Raw genomic sequence first — 20299 nt, 5'->3', positions numbered from 1 at the left:
ATTGCTAAACATCCTGTGGGTTTACGCTTCCAGTAGGCCAAAGAAATACTTCCTTTCTTCAAAAGTTTTATACTTGAGCATGCTACTTGTGTTGGCCTGATGATCCCTTGCCCAAATTTGAACTCCATACTTCATACATGGTCGACTGACTTAAGTTCACAGGCTGGCCACATATGTAAAGTCCGAGATCCACATGGGAGCTATGACCTTCCCATATGGATCCCAAAATACTATATTCATTATCCCCTCCAATGGAATGTGTTTGAAGATTACGTCATATGGCAGCCAAGTCTATGGGATTTTAAATCTTTGTTATTATGTAAACCGTTTGCCGGCCAAGTCTATGGACTTTAAGGATATTACAATGTTTGTTTAGAGCACTTATGACATAAATCGTTTGTCAGCCAAGTCTATGGACTTTAATGTTTGTTTAGGGCACTAAGTGACAACGTAAGACGTCATGTGGCCGATATAAATACAGTTGCCACCCCTCACTTCACACACGTGTGATTTCTCCATGAGTGTATATAGTTACTATGATTTAAGATGTAGTGCAATAACTTAAATTATTTATCTTCTCTATTTTAATGCTTGAATTATACCTGAGAACTGTTTTTGAGGGGCGCTAGCCCCTCCTATACACAGGTTTAATGTTTGTCTTTAGTTCAATGTTTGTTTTCTAAGCACATTGACAATGAAGGGAAAGTTTCATGTGTCATTTACGTTATATTGTTTCTTTATTGTTAATGGCGTTTCATGTTTGTGTTTGCACCGTTTGTTTTACATCTCCTAATCAACATGAGTTAGACTTTAATATATTAGCGCCCCTCGCTTCACACGGGTGTACGTTTTTCTTTGTATGTTGTATGTATGTGCAAAAGTATATTAGTGAAGATGCCATGGTAACCAACCATTGTTAAACTGTTGCATTATGTTTCTTTGTCAAACAGGTTGTTTGAGGAGGCGGCAGAGGGACTACACCAGTTGTCAGACAAACTACCACCTCCAGGTACAGCACAATAGAACAAAACCTGTGCTCAAACTATTTTCAGGTCAAATGTCAGATGTCAGATTACTAGCACACATTCTTGCAAATTTATGTTTTTATTTTATTTTGTAGAACTTTTGTGTAGTTTATTTTAGTCAGTTGCTACCTGGCTCCACCTAGTGGACATAGAACATTATAACAATAACATGAGTGCTGTGGGGATGAGATATTCTTAGACCAACCCGACACTGTATTTTGAATAAATTGGACAATAATCTCTGTAGCAAACAAAGACGTATGATTTGCCTGGGTAGGCAGTGACATATACATGTAGCTTGCTCATGATTCTTAGTGACTCTTTCTATGCATCCATGTGTTGTTCTTGCTTATTATAAATTGCTCTGCCCTAGATTAAGAGCATCTGCTAAATGCCGAAATTCTGAATAGAGAGAGATAGATATTTAACACCATTACCCCTGGCATCCCTATTTTGGGGGAAAATAATGTAATTCTTTATTAGCTAAAATAGTCTATAAGTAGTAGTTGTGCGCTGATGTTGCTTCTCTCATGGTCTTCCCAGGTAAAGCCCTGTTGGATGTGCTGGTGCTGGGCTGTACTGAGAACTCTCCTGGTTTGAAAGATCTGCTGCCTCTGATGGGAGCCCTCAAACACATGTTCTGCTGGCACGCTGCCAAGATGTCCGTTATTACACAATATGCTAATGGGTAAGGAGCCATACCGGCACACATATATTCTGTCCTCGATAAACGTAGACATCAAAATGTATCCTGACATGTATTTCTAAAACTGCAGTTTCACAACCTCTGACAAAAAGTATACTATTGCGCTCCTCAGCCCCACCTGTATTATGCATGTTTATTTGTTTATTCAACTTTCAGCATGATCACAGGTTTTAAAAGACAGAGGTGCCATTAAAAAACACAAATCTAAAATGCAATAGCCTATCTAAAAATCCAAATGGTGTAAAACCATTTAAAAGTCTGCACATATATCCGGCCAAGAATGATTCTGCAAGCCTGTTTTTGGACTCTTTCCAGACTTGTAGTCTGGCTGGCAGTCAAGGAACTGTGCCAGACTGGGACTGCATATTCCAGCACCGGGCACACGTAGCCTGTGTAGATTAAGTTTTGCCATTAGGGGGAACTGTAGAGTTGTATAAGAGTAAATGTTAATCTCCCATTAAATATACAATGATATAAACATACTGTATAATGTTATAACTTCTAACTAATCACTGTGTGAAACCCTGACCTTCTATGTACAATTCAATGGAGATAATTTTATTTTTAAGGACACTTTCATTCTTAATTCTTTAATCTAAAACACAACATTTCTATGAAATAACACACTTTAGATTATGGCAGAGCCAGTGTCTGCCCTGGGTGAATGAAGTGATAAAAGGTCTGAGAGGGTACTGTTAATAGCTTGGGCTAATTGTATAGCCGACCAATCAGTGCAAGTTAAAGTGCCACCATGTGCGGAACTGTCACCATTGGTGACCTTGCCGCATAACATAAACATTGAACCCACAGTTGCTGCATTGTTCATCTGCTATTTTATCATTGTATTTGTGAGTAAATTATGGGTGCTATTTAATTGAACTAATTGATTTAATCGATTATACAATTGGTGAGTTTAATAAAAAAAAAACGTGATCAAAATGACAGATGTTCTACTAGCTCACAATGTGTTGCATCGCGGCACATTGTGAGCTTGTAAATCACCTATTGTTGCTATTTTTCTGCAATACGGTTTGGTGTTGCATTAACAACATTTGTATGGGGGGCGTCCCTCACGGGTGTGTCCCTCAGCCACCTATGTGGATGTACTAAGGAAAGATGAATGAGCAGAAAGTACTGACGAGCTAGCCAGATGCAAGGAGGATCTGAGATGACTGGAGGCGCTGAGGGAGGGCTCACCCAAGGACAACCTAGAGAGTTGTGAAACCAAGTTTAAAATAGGTCTTAAGCGGTTAATCAATTGATTTAGTAAATTATACATTCTAAGTACAATGTCATTCTCAATTATTTGATTAATAAAAATAAAACACGGACATTGCGTGGTTGCACCACTCAAAAATGATAGTTACGGAATAAATAAGGACATATAGGTATATTATGGAGAACAAACTATCGCCCACATATTTGTCCTAACTCTCAGTACACCACCTCAGCCTCAGCTGCATCACATTTGTATACCGGCCCTTGGTTGGAAAACGAATACCCAGGTCATAATCTACATAATATGTAGAATATGTTGGTGATATCACAACTGCGTTAAATCAATAATTTCCCTCTGTATCAGCATGGTATTGGTGATCAGGTGACCCTCTGTAATCTTTTGTCCAGGTGGCAGAAAGTCGCGTCCTACCTAAGCGCTAATGTGATGGAGTCTGCTGAAATGGACAGCTGTATCAACCACAGGGAGGTGTGGAGAGGAGGACTACTTATCAGGGAGAAAAAGGTAAGGACATCAAAATATAGAGCCGATGTGTATGTGTGCCAGAGTTGAAAATAGACAATTAAAAGAGTCAAAGACAAGACTGTTAATACATGTTGGAGAGTATCAGTGATTTTCGGTATGCCCTAAGAAAGCAGACTGTCTGTGATGCCAATAATGTAGAGAACTTCAAGCTAAAGAAAATAACGTGTGTTTTTGAGCGGTGCCTCCACTCCATTACGCAGCTATGTGTGTCCCTATGTGCCTACGTGTCTGTCGAAGCACGGACAGCTGCAACACCTAAAGTGGCCAGTAGAGTACAGCACAGAGTACACTACAGTATGAGCCCTGGGCACGGTTCTGGATGTTCCGGGGACCCCCCACACGGTAACTCTGTCATTTCTTGAAGATTGTTTACATCAAAGTACAGTAGAGGGCACAGTACAGTGAGTACACTACAATACAGTATACTGAGAGCACAGTACAGTACAGTAACTACAGTATATATAAATTGGACCATCGGTCCAAGACCTTCAGCTCTCACTAGACCAGTTTGCAGCCAAGCGTACAGCGGCTGGGATGAGGATCAGCGTCTCCAAATCTGAGGCCATGGTTCTCAGCAGGAAACCGGTCACCGGTGGTTTGTTCAGTTCGGGTAGAGAATGAGGCATTACCCCAGGTGAAGGAGTTCAAGTATCTCGGGCACTTTTTCACAAGTGAGGGGAGGATGGGGAAGGAGATCAGCCAGAGAATCGGAGCGGCAGGGGGATATTGCTGTACCGCACTTTTGTGACGAAAAAAGAGTTGAGCCAGAAGGCAAAGCTCTGTGTCTACCAAGCAGTCTTTGTTCCTACTCTCACCTGGCTCTGATTGACCTGACCCAGACCTAGTTGTTGTGGCTCAGGGGGAGTTGGCAGCATTTGAATGGTGTTTGGCGCCATCATTGGCATATATACATACAGGTCAGGTACTGTGTGTGTTGTGTTGTGTTGTGTGCCTGCGTGCACGGCAGGAAAAATATGTGTAGAAGTACACTATCTCATGGTCTGAAATTTGGGTTCAGCGAGCGGTTTGTGAGATTAGCCCTGGAAAGACAAACATGATGCAGAGACAGACAGACCGACGCATCTTGCCTCCTACAGAACCATGGCGTAAAAAAAGGCTGTTTAATATGGCTTGGCATCCGTATGAATCGCAAGATTCTAGGTGCAATCCCAGGCACTGCCAATTCAGCGTATGAGTATTACGGCTTGGGTAACTATTGAGAGCTAACTGTAGGTGTAGCGCTACACCTCACTTCCAGGGAAGTAGAACAGTGGTTCTCAACCTTTTCTTGATCAGGGCGCACTTGAAAATATTGAAAGCATTCGCGGCCTACCCATCTGACCAATTAACACAGGCCAGCCGTTTTGAGACACTGGGCTCACTGCTCAAATCTAGCCACATATTACACACATAAAGACCCCCAGGAAAGTGTTCTAAAACTTCTAAATGTCATTAACATTTAGAAGTTTCCCTTTAAGTTCTCATAATATTAATATTAAAAACGTGCCGAACGGCAAATTAACGGAAAAAAGAACCTCGAACGGGAGGCCGACAAGCCAACCGGGGCGACGGCCGGCGATCGCCACCTCGGCCACCCTATGGCGGGGGGGTGCATACAGTATTATATAACATATCAATGGTGTAAAAACAGTGTGCATAACATTTGCTGCTGATTGAATGATTGAACTACAATTTTTTAAGATTAGCCACGGACAGACGCACCGGCAACATAGACAGAGCACGTAGAACATAGACATAGACAGCTTGTCTCTAGATGGCTTGTCTCCTAGAAGACATGTCGTAAAAATACACTGCATCACTCGGCCCTATTACTGGCTGAGGCCTGTTGATGAAATAAATTACCACTCCAATATTTCCAGTTTCCCTTCATTTAATAAAATTTTATCTTAATTTAACTTAATTAAATGCTTAGGGACAGTGTCCATCTTGTGGTACGTCCAGCATAATGTCTTAATAGAAAGTATGCAGCATCAACATGTGCTTCTGTATTTAAACTACCACTGTGGCACCAAAGGTAAATGTATGGTTGGATAATAAATCTTCTCCTGTCTTATCTAGTCTCGATCTTCTCTAACATTCATGTCTCGATCAATTTGTACACCCTCATGCTGAGAATGTTACTGTGTACACTACACAGAATAAAATAAGAAGACGAATCGTTGCAAACTTTGCAATCAACTCCACTGCATGGTTAAGTGGTAAATAAATGCCTCCAACCACTCATACTCTCACGGTCATGCTTTGAGGATGCTGCTTAGGCAAGCACAGAAGTTCTCCTTCAGTAAAGTGACCTTTCGCAAGTTCCTCCTGCTTTGAGAGGAAACAGGCTGTCAGTTCAAGGCTTCACAGTGGGGAAGTGATGGAATAAAGGAGAATTCCCAAATGGATGTAGGTTGCCTGAGAACGCTCAATGCCTCTCCAGAGCTTGTACACGTGTGTGTATATCATATAATGAGTGGTGTGTGGGTGTGTCTGTGTGTGTGTGTGGCATAACAAGTAACCTTACTGTGTGCATCCAACATTTCTTACAAAAGGCACTATAGGCGATCTGCGGAATAACAGCTGTTGGCTAATAGTATTAACTGAAGAATATGTGTTGAATTGTGTTTAAATAAAATGTGTAAAATGCTCCACACGTGTGTGTGTGTGTGTGTGTGTGTGTGTGTGTGTGTGTGTGTGTGTGTGTGTGTGTGTGTGTGTGTGTGTGTGTGTGTGTGTGTGTGCGTGTGCGTGCACTTGGCCATACTCGTGCCTCAGTGTGTGTCAGAACTGCAATTCGAAGGCTTCTCTCTCTGTTCTACGGACGGCCCTAGTCTCCTGAGAACCCACAACAACACTACAGACCTCAAACTGCACTCTGAGGTGAGTCTTAAGTCCTTCATTATTTCCTTGCATCCATTTCTCACAGCCTGGCTACAATGCAGAAAAATATGTCAACAACTAAGAACCAAATTGTGCACTCTTCATGTGCACTAGAGATGTGCACATGAATATTCGCAGACACCGCAATTAATCAGCAGATTGAGCAGGTCATACATTCGGATTAATAGCAGATGGGTGAAATAATGCATAATTAATAATAATAATTTAGGAAGTTCTCCTTTTTTGCCTGTCCATTCATTGTCATGTCCACTGACATTAGGCTCATTAACGCAGAGTGCACGATGTGCATTTTGACACGAGGCACAGCAACGTAATTTCATTGATTGATCAAATCTCATTCCTATTCAACAGAATCCGTATGGATCTAATGTTAATGTTAGGCAACATGGCCTGGCTGGCGGAGATCTGCACTCGGAAGAGCACACATTTCTATTTAAAAATAACACCTTTTTTCACCAACTAGTAATATCACTTAAAGTAGCTATAGTAGTGTGTATAGTAGCTATAGTAGTGTGTGTGTGTGTGTGTGGGGGGGGGGGGGCTTAGAGCGATAATGAGTTTTGTGATGTAGATTAATGACCATAACAATACAAGCACACTGGAGATGCACTGAGGGAATTATTGTCCAATATGGTGTCCACTGAATGCGTGCACCCCCCCCCCCCCCCCCTCTAAATAGCCAGCACCCCCAGTCACAATTGTCTGGAGCCGTCACTGCTCATAGGGGATCTATACTAGGACACTATTTAAACATGGAAATCTTCTCTCTCTCACAGCACACACACATGCTATTTAAAATGCTTCAGTAGTACATATACCCATATATGCACACACATGTAGGTAGAAATATGAATGATGCACATATTTCATCTGCACACAGAATCACCAATTGCACACCACGTCGGTTATTATAATCCTAAAGTATAATAACCGACGTGGTGTGTGATTGTGTGTGTGTGTGTGTAGTCATCAAAGAGATGTTTTTTGTGTGGGAAATGGGACTGCATGTGTGCGGCCGCCAGTTATTACAGGAACTAGAATTTCGGCCCCCTTCGGGGGCCTCATCCCAGTGTCGTTGCAGCGCAATATGGGAAGAAGGAGTTGACAGACTCCACTTCATGTTTCAGCTGTGTTTTTAAACTCAGTAGTGTGCCCTGCACATGTAGTAACGGATGGGTTATAAATTATTATAGTACTGTACTGCACTCCTTAGTATTGCACTGTACTGTAATGTTGTCCTCTGTACTGTACTTTACTGTACGTCGTTACTGTACTGTACTGTACTGTACTGTACTGTACTGTACTGTACTGTACTGTACTGTACTGTACTGTACTGTACTGTTGTTAGTGTTGTTATTGTTGTTTTTCTTATAATGATTATTATTATTATTGTTATTATTATTACATGCATTATTGTTCTGATGTGAGCTTGTTTGTAAATGAGTGAGTTTACAAAGAAGCTTATTGTTAGCTAAGCTGGCCACTTAAGCACCCTGACCACACCCAGCACAATGACATTAGCACCCCTGGCTAGTTACAGTAGCTGGCCACTTAAGCACCCTGACCACTGCAACAATTACATTAGCACCCCTCCCCACCCCAAGGATGGCCTATAGGTGAGGAATGTTGTTTTTCCAGTTGTAGATGGGAGATCATTAAGATGCTGCTGGATCCTGTATTAAGATGCATCCTTACTTCCTTCCTTTCAAGCAAGGGAATTTAATTGAATGCCTGGAAATGTACCTGTAATTGTTTTGTCTGTAACTGTAGAGTTTTTTCCACTTTTGATGTAAGGGGGCAGAGAGGTTGATTTAGGGGGGCAAACACCCCTCCCCCCCCCCCGTGGCGCCAGGCCTGCAAATCCAGAAGTATAATTTCCACTTTTTAAAGTCCATGCACTGTAGTGAATAGCATTTATCCATTTAGATATATTGAATTACTTATTTTTACACAGGAACATAATGTGTGTCTTTACAATAACTGTAATGTAACAATAATACTAATAATGTAATGTAATAATTATGTAATTAACGAATTAAATGACCTTATTTTATTCTGAAGGCAACCGGATGTCTTAAATTAGCTAGCTCTCAAACAGGAATTTCTAAATTTGCTTATTAGACGGAGCCAACTCGCAGGCAGTGCCTCAGCCCAGATGCAAGAGAGGATCGTTACAGGATTGTATAGGACACCAGTTTTGGTGTGACACAGACGGCTACCACATATAGCTTCATACTGGGTGAAAGTGTCCTTCCAAAAATTATTTTGTCGCTCGAAATTCTTATTCACAATGACATCGAGTTGATGTGTTTGTGTTTTTAGGGTAATTGTTGCATAAGCGCTATTTCGCACTCGAGACCGGGCCATCTCCCTCCCCTGTGTCTGAAGCAGCTAGCATGGAAGCTATATGGATTATGGAAGCTTTCCCTCCGATTGCACACAACCATGCCGTTATCCACGCGTCCATCCGATTGCTTTTAATGTAAATGTCCCATCCACTGAGCAAAAGCGATATAAGCGCCTTATTCATTCATTCGATTCATTTGGGTGTGTGACATGTGTGGGGCTGTGCAGTAGTGCTGTGGGCTTTCGGACGGAGCTGCTGTTCGAGTCGCTGAAAGGGGGAGGGGACTTGGGATGGCAGTGTAGAGTAGGCACGACATTGAGGGGTAGAAACCATCCCGGTCGCGTGGTTCATCTAACGCGTGTGTCACTGTGAAGGACTGGCCCCATTAAGTGAACGTAGTTGGCGACAAAGGAGCAGTGAAAGGGGGAGGGGGCTTCGGATGGCAGTGTAGAGTAGGCACGACATTGAGGGGTAGAAACCATCCCGGTCGCGTGGTTGATCTAACGCGTGTGTCACTGTGAAGGACTGGCCCCATTAAGTGAACGTAGTTGGCGTAGTAGACGCCAACATGACGATTCTGACGTAGGCTGTAGAGGTTGAGCAATAATAGCGTGTTTGACAAAAGTAATATTTAAACAGTAAATAAGACATTTTTGGCGAATGCAATGTAGTCTATATGTTTTCTGGGAGTGTGCAGGTTTTATTTTGCATATAGAGATGTGTGGTGAAAGTGTGGTTCGGTGGGAGAAAGCTGTTGGATAAACGGCCATGTGCTTATGTACCCCTGTCTATTAGGGTAGCAGGATACTGTACTGCACTCCTTAGTATTGCACTGTACTGTAATGTTGTCCTCTGTACTGTACTTTACTGTACGTCTTTACTGTACTGTACTGTACTGTACTGTACTGTACTGTACTGTTGTTAGTGTTGTTTTTCTTATAATGATTATTATTATTATTGTTATTATTATTACATGCATTATTGTTCTGATGTGAGCTTGTTTGTAAATGAGTGAGTTTACAAAGAAGTTTATTGTTATTATTATTATTATGATTATTATTATTAGTATTGTTATTGTGATTATTACATGGATTATTGTTGTGATGTGAGCTTGTGGCTGACTCACTATCTAGAAATTAAAAACATGGCACTTCATTGAAAATAGGTTACAGACCCCTGTTATATGCGCTTGTTTTGGGATTATTTTTATAGACCTATTTACTTGTTTCTATGAGACATGGCAACGCCAACAGCGCAGCGAAAGGCATCCACGTCTTTCTCTTGTGAAATGCTGAGATTAGAAACGACCATAATTATTTCATTTCTCAACCTTAAAAAAAATATAAAGACATCTCCATAATCCTTTGGAAGTGTGTGTAGCAAAAGTAGTCGGCATTGTCATGGTTGAAAGTATTCATGCAACACTGACGCTGTAAGCTGTGTGATGCTAACGCGCTAACACCGTTAGCATGGTCTGTGTTGGTCAAAGGAAAAAGGATAGATATGAAACTACTGGTCAAAATGTCATCCAAAACACAACACCTAAAATCGGAATGTGATGGTGACCTATTGAGCACAAACAGACAATCATGATTTGCTTGCTGGACCTATAATTAATTTATGTGCATTACATTTCCACCTCGCACATATAAATCAAAAGCAAGATGGATGCTAACGCGCTAACACCGTTAGCATGTTCTGTGTTGGTCGGAAAAAGGATAGATATGAAACTACTGGCCCAAATAAATGTCATACAAAATACAACAGCTAAAATCGGAATGTGATGGTGACCTATTGAGCACAAACAGCCAATCATGATTTGCTTGCTGGACCTATAATTAATTTATGTGCATTACATTTCAACCTCGCACATATAAATCAAGCCACAGTGCAGTCAGAGAGTAGTTCACAGGTCACACACAGGAGCAGTGAAAGGGGGAGGGGACTTGGGATGGCAGTGTAGAGTAGGCACGACATTGAGGGGTATAAACCATGCCGGTCGCGTGGTTCATCTAACGCGTGTGTCACTGTGAAGGACTGGCCCCATTAAGTGAACGTAGTTGGCGTAGTAGACGCCAACATGACGATTCTGACGTAGGCTGTTGAGGTTGAGCAAGAATAGCGTGTTTCAGAAAAGTAATATTTAAACAGTAAATAAGACATTTTTGGCGAATGCAATGTAGTCTATGTCTTTTGTGGGAGTGTGCAGGTTTTATTTTGCATAGAGAGATGTGTGGTGGAAGTGTGGCTTGGTCGGAGATAGAGCACGAATGAACGGCCAGGTGCTCATGCACCCCTTTCTATTAGGGTAGCAGGATTAGTTTTTTAGATATTGTTTTGTGTGTGAGTTTGTGATTCAGAGAGAGAGAGAGAGAGAGAGAGATTTCATCAGATCTGTGCGGAGAGCCAGATGGTGGTGATTGTCTTGGCGTGACAATAAAACAAACTCAGGACAACAAAACTATTACACCTCCATACTGTTGGGATGGCAGAGTTCATAATGACCTAAATACACAATTTACTCACACAGACCCACAGCTACACACTTGGAACAAAGCTATTATTCTCTATGCATCTAGAAAAAACGGACTTCATTATCACTTAAAGCACGCAAATGTGCAAGTGTGTGTGTGCGTGCGCGCGCGCGCGCACGCGCGCGCGCACACACACACACACACACACACACACACACACACACACACACACACACACACACACACACACACACACACACACACACACACACACACAGAAAGCTGATACTGAAAGCTTGTATTGTGCCAGTAGCAAACCTGACGTTTTAGATTGGTGTTATTAGATATACCAAACTCTACCTGTTCAGTACTATTCATTTAGAAAGTGATCTAATCTTTTACAAGATGAGATAAGTTCTGTTTTTTATTATTATTATTCTGCCACTCTTCGTTTGGGTTAGTAGCGCTGATAAGAGCACTACAGTACATCACTCAAAGCTTGACCAGCCCAATGTTTCGTTTTGTGAAATTGTTTTATGATATTGTTAAGTTTTATGATTTCATTTTGTGATGTACACTCGCATGCAAATTTGATAAGATTAGCATTTATCCCATCGGCTATGGGCTCTGTAGTCGCAGTCCTAAATCTGCACGTAGTCCAGGTATGGACTAGTGCTCTTACAATCATAAGAAAATGCTGCCTGTCAATCAACCCTTTTCCCAAAGCTAGAAACCAGATAGACTGTAATGTGTGAACTGCCTGCAGCTGATCCATACTATTAAACAATTAAACCCCTACCTACAGTGTATACTTTGTTGCCCGGAATCTATATAGGCCCTCCCCTTTTGTCCCCAACATGACACGTAGTGAGCATATAGATTGGCGATTCTCAGCCAATGTTCGCCCCCAGAACAGGGACACTAATGCTTCATGTGATTGAGGTCCTTACCATGTACCATATTCTCTTGTGAGGAATTGGCCCATGGTTTTCTGCTACACCCAGGGACCATTTTGGATGCTGATAGCTTCTGGTTCTTAATCAAAGCAAAATAAAGATCAGAATCAGAGTATCAGACCAATATTTACATTTTTTAAAAACTTTTATATTGACATCATGCCAGACTGAATGCTTGTGTTGGTTTTATTTGACACAGTAAAACCCTCAGTGTTAACCTATCCATTTGTAACTGAGTATTGTACTGTATGAAGACCTCTTCTGCTCTTTGTGTGCCCCTCTCATGTCCTCTCTTTCATCATTTTATTTACTCTCATCTCTATATCTTTCTTTATATCCATCTCTCTCACCCACGTTTGGAATTTAATCCCCCTATTCAAAGTAGCTTCTGAAAAAAGATGGAAAAGGATGCCAGTAACTTATTAAACTTAGACACACATACACTCCAGTGGGTGAACAAAGCCAACGTTGTACTGAGAGAAGGTCAGCGGAAGTTGAAAAGATGCCAAGCTCAACCAACACTTACTACGTAAATATTAGAGTGGATACTTTTCAAATGTAATACAAAGATAACCTTGGACTGTCTGTCATATAGTCAATCCTATTCATGTTTTGACTATATAGTTGTGTATATTCGTACGTCTCTAAATGTTTGATGAATTGAAAACGGTGGGCCCTATTGTAAACAAGTGTAATGCTTTATGGCGTCGTCCACTCACAGTTTTTGTATTGAGTTGTACTTGAAATGTACTGTAATTCTGCAAATCAATCAATCAAATTGTTGTCGTCTCCGCCAGGTCGAAGGTGTGGCAGAGTCTGTTTGCACGTAGCTTATCTCCAGCACTGTTAGCCAGATTGTAGTGACACTGCATGCACATTCCCAGGTTGCCAGAGCAGAACCTCTAATCCGAATTTTTCAGATTGCCCTGTTATAGCGCCACCAGGTGGCAGATTTTTGCAAAACACATTGTTTTATATTATTCTTACAGATTTTGTCCAAACATCATGCAAATCGGTATATAGTATCTCTCTATAGTCATGTGATCAAGATCGATCCGTCAGATCTTTCATATTCCATCGGGATTGCCTAAGATTGGCTTCCAAAGTTTGCAATATTCATCCGTTTTGAACACAATGCCACAAATCTTGAACCTGTGCTATTTCTGTGAAGTGTTGCACGCACATTCCCACTAGGCCGAGGAAGAAATGACAAACCTTTCAAATTGGCCTGAGCAGGTAAATGTTCGCTAACACATTTTGGAACAAAATGTCTCAATGAAAGGCCTGCAGGATTTGCACCCTTCTCCTGCATGTGCACCTGTGCTCCGAAGAGCACTTTTTCAGTTTGTTATCTTTCCTTCTTTTGGTGGATGTTGTTTAGTTGATTCAGTGGTTTGTTGAGTTGATTTAATACTTTATTTGTCAAAAGTTAGTCAGTTAGTTTGCCACAATTAACTTATAACTTATAACTCATAACTCATCGATAATGTTTCTCCACCTATCACATTCTTTGACAACCAGTCGTGCCTTGCCTAGAGACCCATCTCCAGTAGCTCAGCCACAGGTTGTAGATCGCTTTTTCCCCCTGCCCTGCATTTAACTCCTCCCCCTTTTATTTGTTTACAGGTCTTCCACTACTACAGGCCAGTCTTAGACTTGGTTCAGTTGGTCAATCTGTCAGACCTGCCCAGCTACATGCCATCCAGCACGCAGTTTCAACTGTATCCTTGCAATTACATCCACATGTGCGTGCATAATGTGTCAACGCCTGAGTAAAGCTGTGTCATGATTAAAAGGGGCCCTTCATACACGGGTGTATCATCAAACAGCTGTCATGACACATACGTAGTTCTGTCTCCCTACAAACCCATGATGGCATAGTATAATACAGAATAAAACACCTGTGTGTGATTTAGACCTGTAATCTAGATTTGGCTAACCAGGTACTCCCAGTAAGGGATAAAGCATGGCTAACAAACGGTACATAATGACTGTAATAATGGATTATAGTTACTTTGAAGTGGAATTTGAAGCCACTGTGAAAGCCAGGCAATCTGCCTAGGCATTGTTGTCGTTTTTTTACTACATCCTGATTTCATGGTGTAAGGGAAAGATCTATTTTATAGTCGGTGATGAATTCAGGGATCTAGCAGCTATTACAGTTGCTCCTGTTTGCCGTCTGTTCTACAGTATGTAAGCATATAGTACCGGTATATGAAAGGTACACAATGTTGTACAGTTCTTTAATACTGTGTTGTTCCTTAACTTCTAACTAAAGAGGCCTGTCTGGAAAGTCAGTGAAAGCTAAGATGCTGTTGGACCAGCTCAGGTCACTGCGTGGAAAAGTAAGTTTATTTAACATTGACTTAAAATTTCATCAATCCATTATGTTAATCCATTACGTTATCCAGCAAAAAAAATCCTGTTTTCAGTGATCATGCTAGAGGGCGCTCTTCGCCAACCTATGAATGATGCTATGACTATACCCGGAAATCATGTGCTCCAATCAAAATCCAGCCCGTCCACTCCAACGCTAAAGGATTTATAAAAAGGCATCTATCTCGGATCTCTTTTCCCAGATAAAATGACGATAACTAAAGAACGGCAGAGACAAATATTTTTATTTATCTTTATCTTTTTATTACAAATCTTTTTATCCGATTAAAAAAAAAAAAAAAAACATTGGCGTGGCGGATTAATTAAATTACTACCTGGCAGTTGATGTGGTAAGTGGTTAAAGTTCAAACAATTCCCATGCTTCTGGTGGCCTGAGAAGGTTATCTTAACAAGCCAATTTGTAATTGATTGAAATAAAAAGAGAACTAATACCGGCTCTCTAATCTACTCTGAAGTTCAGTGAATAGATTTGATCAAGATCATTGTGCGTGTGCGTGTGTGTGTGACACTGTGTGTGTGTTCATATGTGCGTGTGTGTGTGTGTGTGTGTGACACAGGTGGGAGGCGTGTTCTGTTTGTCCTGTGTAGTCACCCCTATAGCCCAACCCCCTGCCAGCCAGCTCAGTTCTCAGCGGTGGAAGGAGTTCTTGGCCAGGAGACCCAAGTCACTGCCTGGTAGGATATTCATCATTCTGGTGCTTAGACGTAATCTTAACTTGGGCACTTTTCTTCTTTCCCTCAACAGAAGTACTGTAAGTTATGTTTTGTTTCAGGAGGCAATAACCGAGTCATGAAAAAACAAACAAACATAATGAGTTGTAGTTTTTGAACAAAATGGTTAGCTAAGCACAATTAATACACGACGTAAGAAGGGGGAAAATCGGTCTAACACATTTATTTATATTCTTTCCAAATGACTGTCAAGAGACGGTCAAAATGCACAGAAGACGTATAATGATTTTTTCTTTTCTTTTTGCGAGACATTCACCATAGTTCAGGGGAAACAATGGCTTTGATGTTTGCCCACAATACATTATAGGCTAGGATAGGAAATCGAAATCACACCTTCTCCCTCTATTTTAAATACTGGTGAAATTACGCCATGCAAGCATTCATAAGGCCATCCCGAATTATTTCTCATACGTACTGTATATTCCCTTAACAGGAAGAAAAATAATACCACATTTTCTAACTCTGCTGTGAACCAACTCTACCCATTACTTCCTTGTGGCTTGCCATATAGTGCCTGAGGTGGAGGTGAAGGGTGAGAGTGCCCACTTCTTCCTGTTGCTTCAGGGGTCAGAAGATGATGGAGATGGAGCCTGCAAGGTCACTATGTTACACTCAGCCAAACAGATCAATGGAGCTGCTGCCATGGCAACAGTCTCCGGGTTGCTGCAAGAGAAATCTCTGTCATCATCAGGTATATATTTTCTTTATATATGTCTGTCTGCCTGCACGCACACATATTGAGATAGATAGGTATTAGGTATGTATTTGAAGTATTACCATATGTTGTTCTTGCTTACTGTAAATCGCTCTGGATTAAGAGCGTCTGCTCTATGCCTACATGTAAATTGTAAATGATAGATCCTGCGGGGGAACTTCAAGCGCCAGAGACAGCACAGCAATAAAGGTTACAGATACAGGGCATGGTAGTACAGTAGGGACAGAAGAATAACGTCACAATAAAGACACCCTCAATCCGCCACTGATTTAGGGCACGGTCACACATGTACATCAGAAGCGCCAGTGTCTCATTCACTTCCATGCCATCATGGGAGCAACGGAGCATCAGGTTGCAGCATTTGACACAGCGCTTTCAACCCGTCTGAAGTGTGGAGTTCAGCATTGGTGAAATTTGACTGGACGTCAGCCAGTAGGAAAGAAATGCCCCGGTTGACCACACTTGGCAGGCATTTCATTTGTAGTTGTCTGTCAGTGAGCCTACCACTCCAATGTGCTGTAAGTAAAAACTAACAACCCAGAAAACCGCCACTGTCCACAAACTGCAAGACAACCTGGGAAATTGACGCTCCTGACACTTCGGCATGCGTTGGCTACAACGCTTCTGACACGTGTGTGGTTGTATGCTCATGCAGTTGTGTACAGGGCAGGTGTCACAGCCAGCTCAGAATGCAATTAGTTTAACTCAGGCCTGGTGTGAGTGTGATTAAATCAAATCATCTGCCCAAAAGAGGGTTGGCAAGATGAAAGTGGTTTAATGATTTTCTCAGTAGTTCTCATCTGCTATTTGGACCTTTAAGACAGATATACTGTACGTAAGTACAGTAAATCAAATCTGGGGAGAATGGAGGCACTTAACACACTGTTGATAATCAATATTACCAGCGCATCATATTTTAATTTTAGATAATGGAATTAATTAAGCAAATTTAAGTAATACCGGGACTATCAAGGAAATAAAATATTACCAAACTCAAAATAATGATCTCTATGCTTGTGGATTAATAGTCCAGACAAGTGCAGGCTATCTTCATGTACTTTATTTAAGTACACAACGTGTCAATTTCAGTTTATAGTTTGCTGGCTCACTTGGCTGAAGCCCACAAATGTAGTTGGTGGACATATAAATCTAGATCCACAAAATATCCAATAAAGATATAGCCTTTTCTCTATGGTTTCTATTGGCCGAGTTGATTGTCAACATCATATCGGATGATTGATAAAACTGTAGTCTGAAGAATACATACAAACAGACCAACCAACCCTGTTGTAGATGGCTGGTGCCTTCAGGGTCACGCCATAACAAAAGGAAAGAAAACCAAGTTTTCCAACTCTAGAATGGATGTCTTCCCTGTGTGGTGACAAGAGTGTCTGAACTTGAAGTAAGAGGTGTCATTGAACATCAATCCATGTTCCAGATTGGCTCATGTGCACTATATCACTATATTATCTCTCTCTGACTCTGCATCTCCCTTCTCCTCTGGTACAACCCCATTGAGGTAGTGTGTCCTTTCAAGACCTTTGTTCTGTTATACTGCTAATCAGGGCATTATGCTGGAAGCCATGCTGCCTCCAAGGTAAGATGAAGTGATGTTGAATGGATGGAGAAAGTTGAAGGGAAAGAGAAGGATCGACGGAGAGCATTGGACTGGAGCGAGTGAGTGAGAGAGAGGAATACATACATATTGAAGATTGTTTGGATGTGTGTGGTGGAATATATTGACCCGCCGGACACAGATAAAACATATTGAGGAATCGTTGGATCTGTAAATCTTGTTCTTACAATTTTCTCCCCTAAAAGTAAAACATTCCTCTTTGACAAAGTTGTGCCTTTTTATGTTCCTGTTCTTTGTACAACTTGTTAAACACTTTTCATTGGTTAAATATTTATAAAACCCATAGACACGTGTAACCATTTTCACCTTCACAACAAGTAGCAAAACTAGCACATTTATAAAGCTCACAATGCATCACATTGCGACACATAGTGGATCTTCTATTTATACTACTTTTGTGTGACACTGTATGTCGAAGCATTAATTTACCCCATTTGAAATATGGATATACAAGGTTTATGTTCGACAGCAACTATACAGTACATTGCACCAGATAGAGCGGCCGCCTGTGAACCGGAAGGTCACCGGTTTGATCCCCTGCTCCTCGGCTTTGTGTGGAGCTGTGAGCTGTGGGAACTGGCTGCTCCCTGTAGGTCCCTAGTGTTGTACACTACACTGTTCCTCATAGGAAGGGTCAAATGCATAGAGGTATTTCTCCCAATTTCTACTGGGATCAATACAAATGTACCCTTTACCCCACTAGCATTGGTCTTATGTAGGGTTTGGGTTTATTAGTTTTTTGGTGACAGGTTATGTATTATATTGCATGTACTGTAGCTGTATTATAGTAAATGTGCAGCAGCATTTTGCACAAAAAAGGGTTAAATTAGCCTAACCTGCATAGCCAGAAAGATGAGAATTGAAACAAAAACCGCTCTAAAGCCTTTCTTAGGTTTGCTGAAACAAAGTGGTGGTGGGCCCAATCTCAAGTGACTACTAGGGGGCCTTTCTGGAGGAGGTGGTAGAAAAACTGCCTGTTTCTAAACGCTGGAAAGACCAAAAGAGATGATCGTCCTTTGAGTGCAGTGGAAGGTGGTAATGTCAGCTAAGCACACCACAGGGAGCTCTTTCTCGTCCTGGCAGGACATATTATACAGTATAACAGCAGGTGCTTGAGTAGGTCAAATGGAATTATGAACGACAAACATCATCCTAGTAACCGACTGTCTTTGGAACATTGTCCCATTAACATTTCACTGCTTGTGAAAAAATAAACCCCTTTTGATACTTTTTTATTCTTGACTGAAGTGTTTAGTATTATAAATTATCAAGTGTCTTTTTCTGTCTCACTACTATGGATTGTGTGGGCCAACAGGGCATTATGGCTACAGACCCATATGTCAAGATGCTGAAATGGGTACACATGGACATCTCTGCTGTCGGGAAGAAACCACTTCACTCCAAAATGTTCATTTTTCAGGAAGTTTAAAATATTTGTTTTTCAGGAAATGAAGAAAACAAAGCAATACTGCCTTATCAAAGGCATATGGTGTTGTGACTTTATATATTGTCAATTACTTCCATGAGAGGGGGAAATGTGGTGGAGTTAGCTGTTTTAGCAGACTGTTCGAGGAGACTACTTTTGATTGGTTCAATATTTTCGAAACCACACAGGCTGTTCAATAGCACTAATTTATGCAGGATTTTTTTGAGTTAGCTGGTTTCCTCGGGGGAGCAATGATATGCAAAGAAACTAATTCCTTGTTATAATGCGTTATACTGTAAGGGTTTGGCAGTTGAAGCACAAATTAGCTGGTGCAGAGGAACTGAACTCTATCCATTCCAGCCTTATCTTTAATGTATTCTCCTACTCTCTCCCAAACCAGGAAGGAATGTTGGTGACCGGCTCTGTTCGCTTCCCTTTCTCCGTGGAAATGACCTGTTGAAGAGAGAGAAGAAAATAACACGGGTCCAGACCCTGGTAGCCAAAGAATATCTCCGTAAGTACAACTGAACACAGCCATGAAACTTAAAACACAGCTCATGTTCATGCTCTGCTGGAAAGCAAATATAGCTGGAGAAATACAAGCTGGAAGTGTGGAAGAAGTGCACATTGAATAGGGAGTACAGAGTTCAGGTATATTATGGAGTAACTCATTTTTCAGACATGCAGTGGTTCTCATTCAGATGACTAGAATTTCGCCCCCCTTCGGGGGGCTCAATCCTAGTGTCGTTGCAGCGCAATATGGGAAGAAGGAAATTGCGGGAATTGACAGACTCCACTTCATGTTTCAGCTGTGGTTTTAAACTCAGTAGTGTGCCCTGCACACAGCGCACACTCGCAATTGCAGCTGGAGGGCGACGCGACACACACACACACACACACACACACACACACACACACACACACACACACACACACACACACACACAGAGCGATGTGTGGATAAATCACTGAGATTTGGGAAATGTGTTCAGAAGTACAACGATTAAGCACGCACAGGCAAATGTCAGAAGCATCTGTTTCGGTTTCCAAACAGGAAGTTGTAAATGTGCTTATTAGACGGAGGCAGCGTGATGCTGGCATCTATTGTGATGCCAGCATCACCACATTTCACATAGAAATATAAGCACCCATTTACTCGCTTAGCGGAGACTGTGGGGTGGTAGAGGACATCTCCCCGGACGCGTGGGTATGTCCAGAT

At 41.5% G+C, this 20299-nt stretch overlaps 1 protein-coding gene across 1 annotated transcript in view; it reads left to right on the top strand.

The window, feature by feature from the left end:
- Positions 1-20299, top strand: part of mtbp (MDM2 binding protein) — a 43457-nt gene that overhangs the window by 2078 nt on the left and 21080 nt on the right. The window contains exons 5-13 of the mRNA XM_080768024.1: positions 951-1009; positions 1569-1713; positions 3358-3472; positions 6272-6376; positions 13801-13895; positions 14453-14519; positions 15129-15246; positions 15815-15994; positions 19481-19594. Of these exons, the coding sequence (XP_080624150.1) occupies positions 951-1009; positions 1569-1713; positions 3358-3472; positions 6272-6376; positions 13801-13895; positions 14453-14519; positions 15129-15246; positions 15815-15994; positions 19481-19594 (998 nt within the window). The remainder of the gene's footprint in view (positions 1-950; positions 1010-1568; positions 1714-3357; positions 3473-6271; positions 6377-13800; positions 13896-14452; positions 14520-15128; positions 15247-15814; positions 15995-19480; positions 19595-20299) is intronic.

Source organism: Protomyctophum bolini (genome assembly GCF_963924005.1).
Source record: "Protomyctophum bolini genome assembly, chromosome: 7".
Lineage (NCBI taxonomy): Eukaryota > Metazoa > Chordata > Actinopteri > Myctophiformes > Myctophidae > Protomyctophum > Protomyctophum bolini.
Note: the sequence above shows the minus strand (reverse complement) of the source record. Positions and strands in the feature narration are given on the sequence as shown.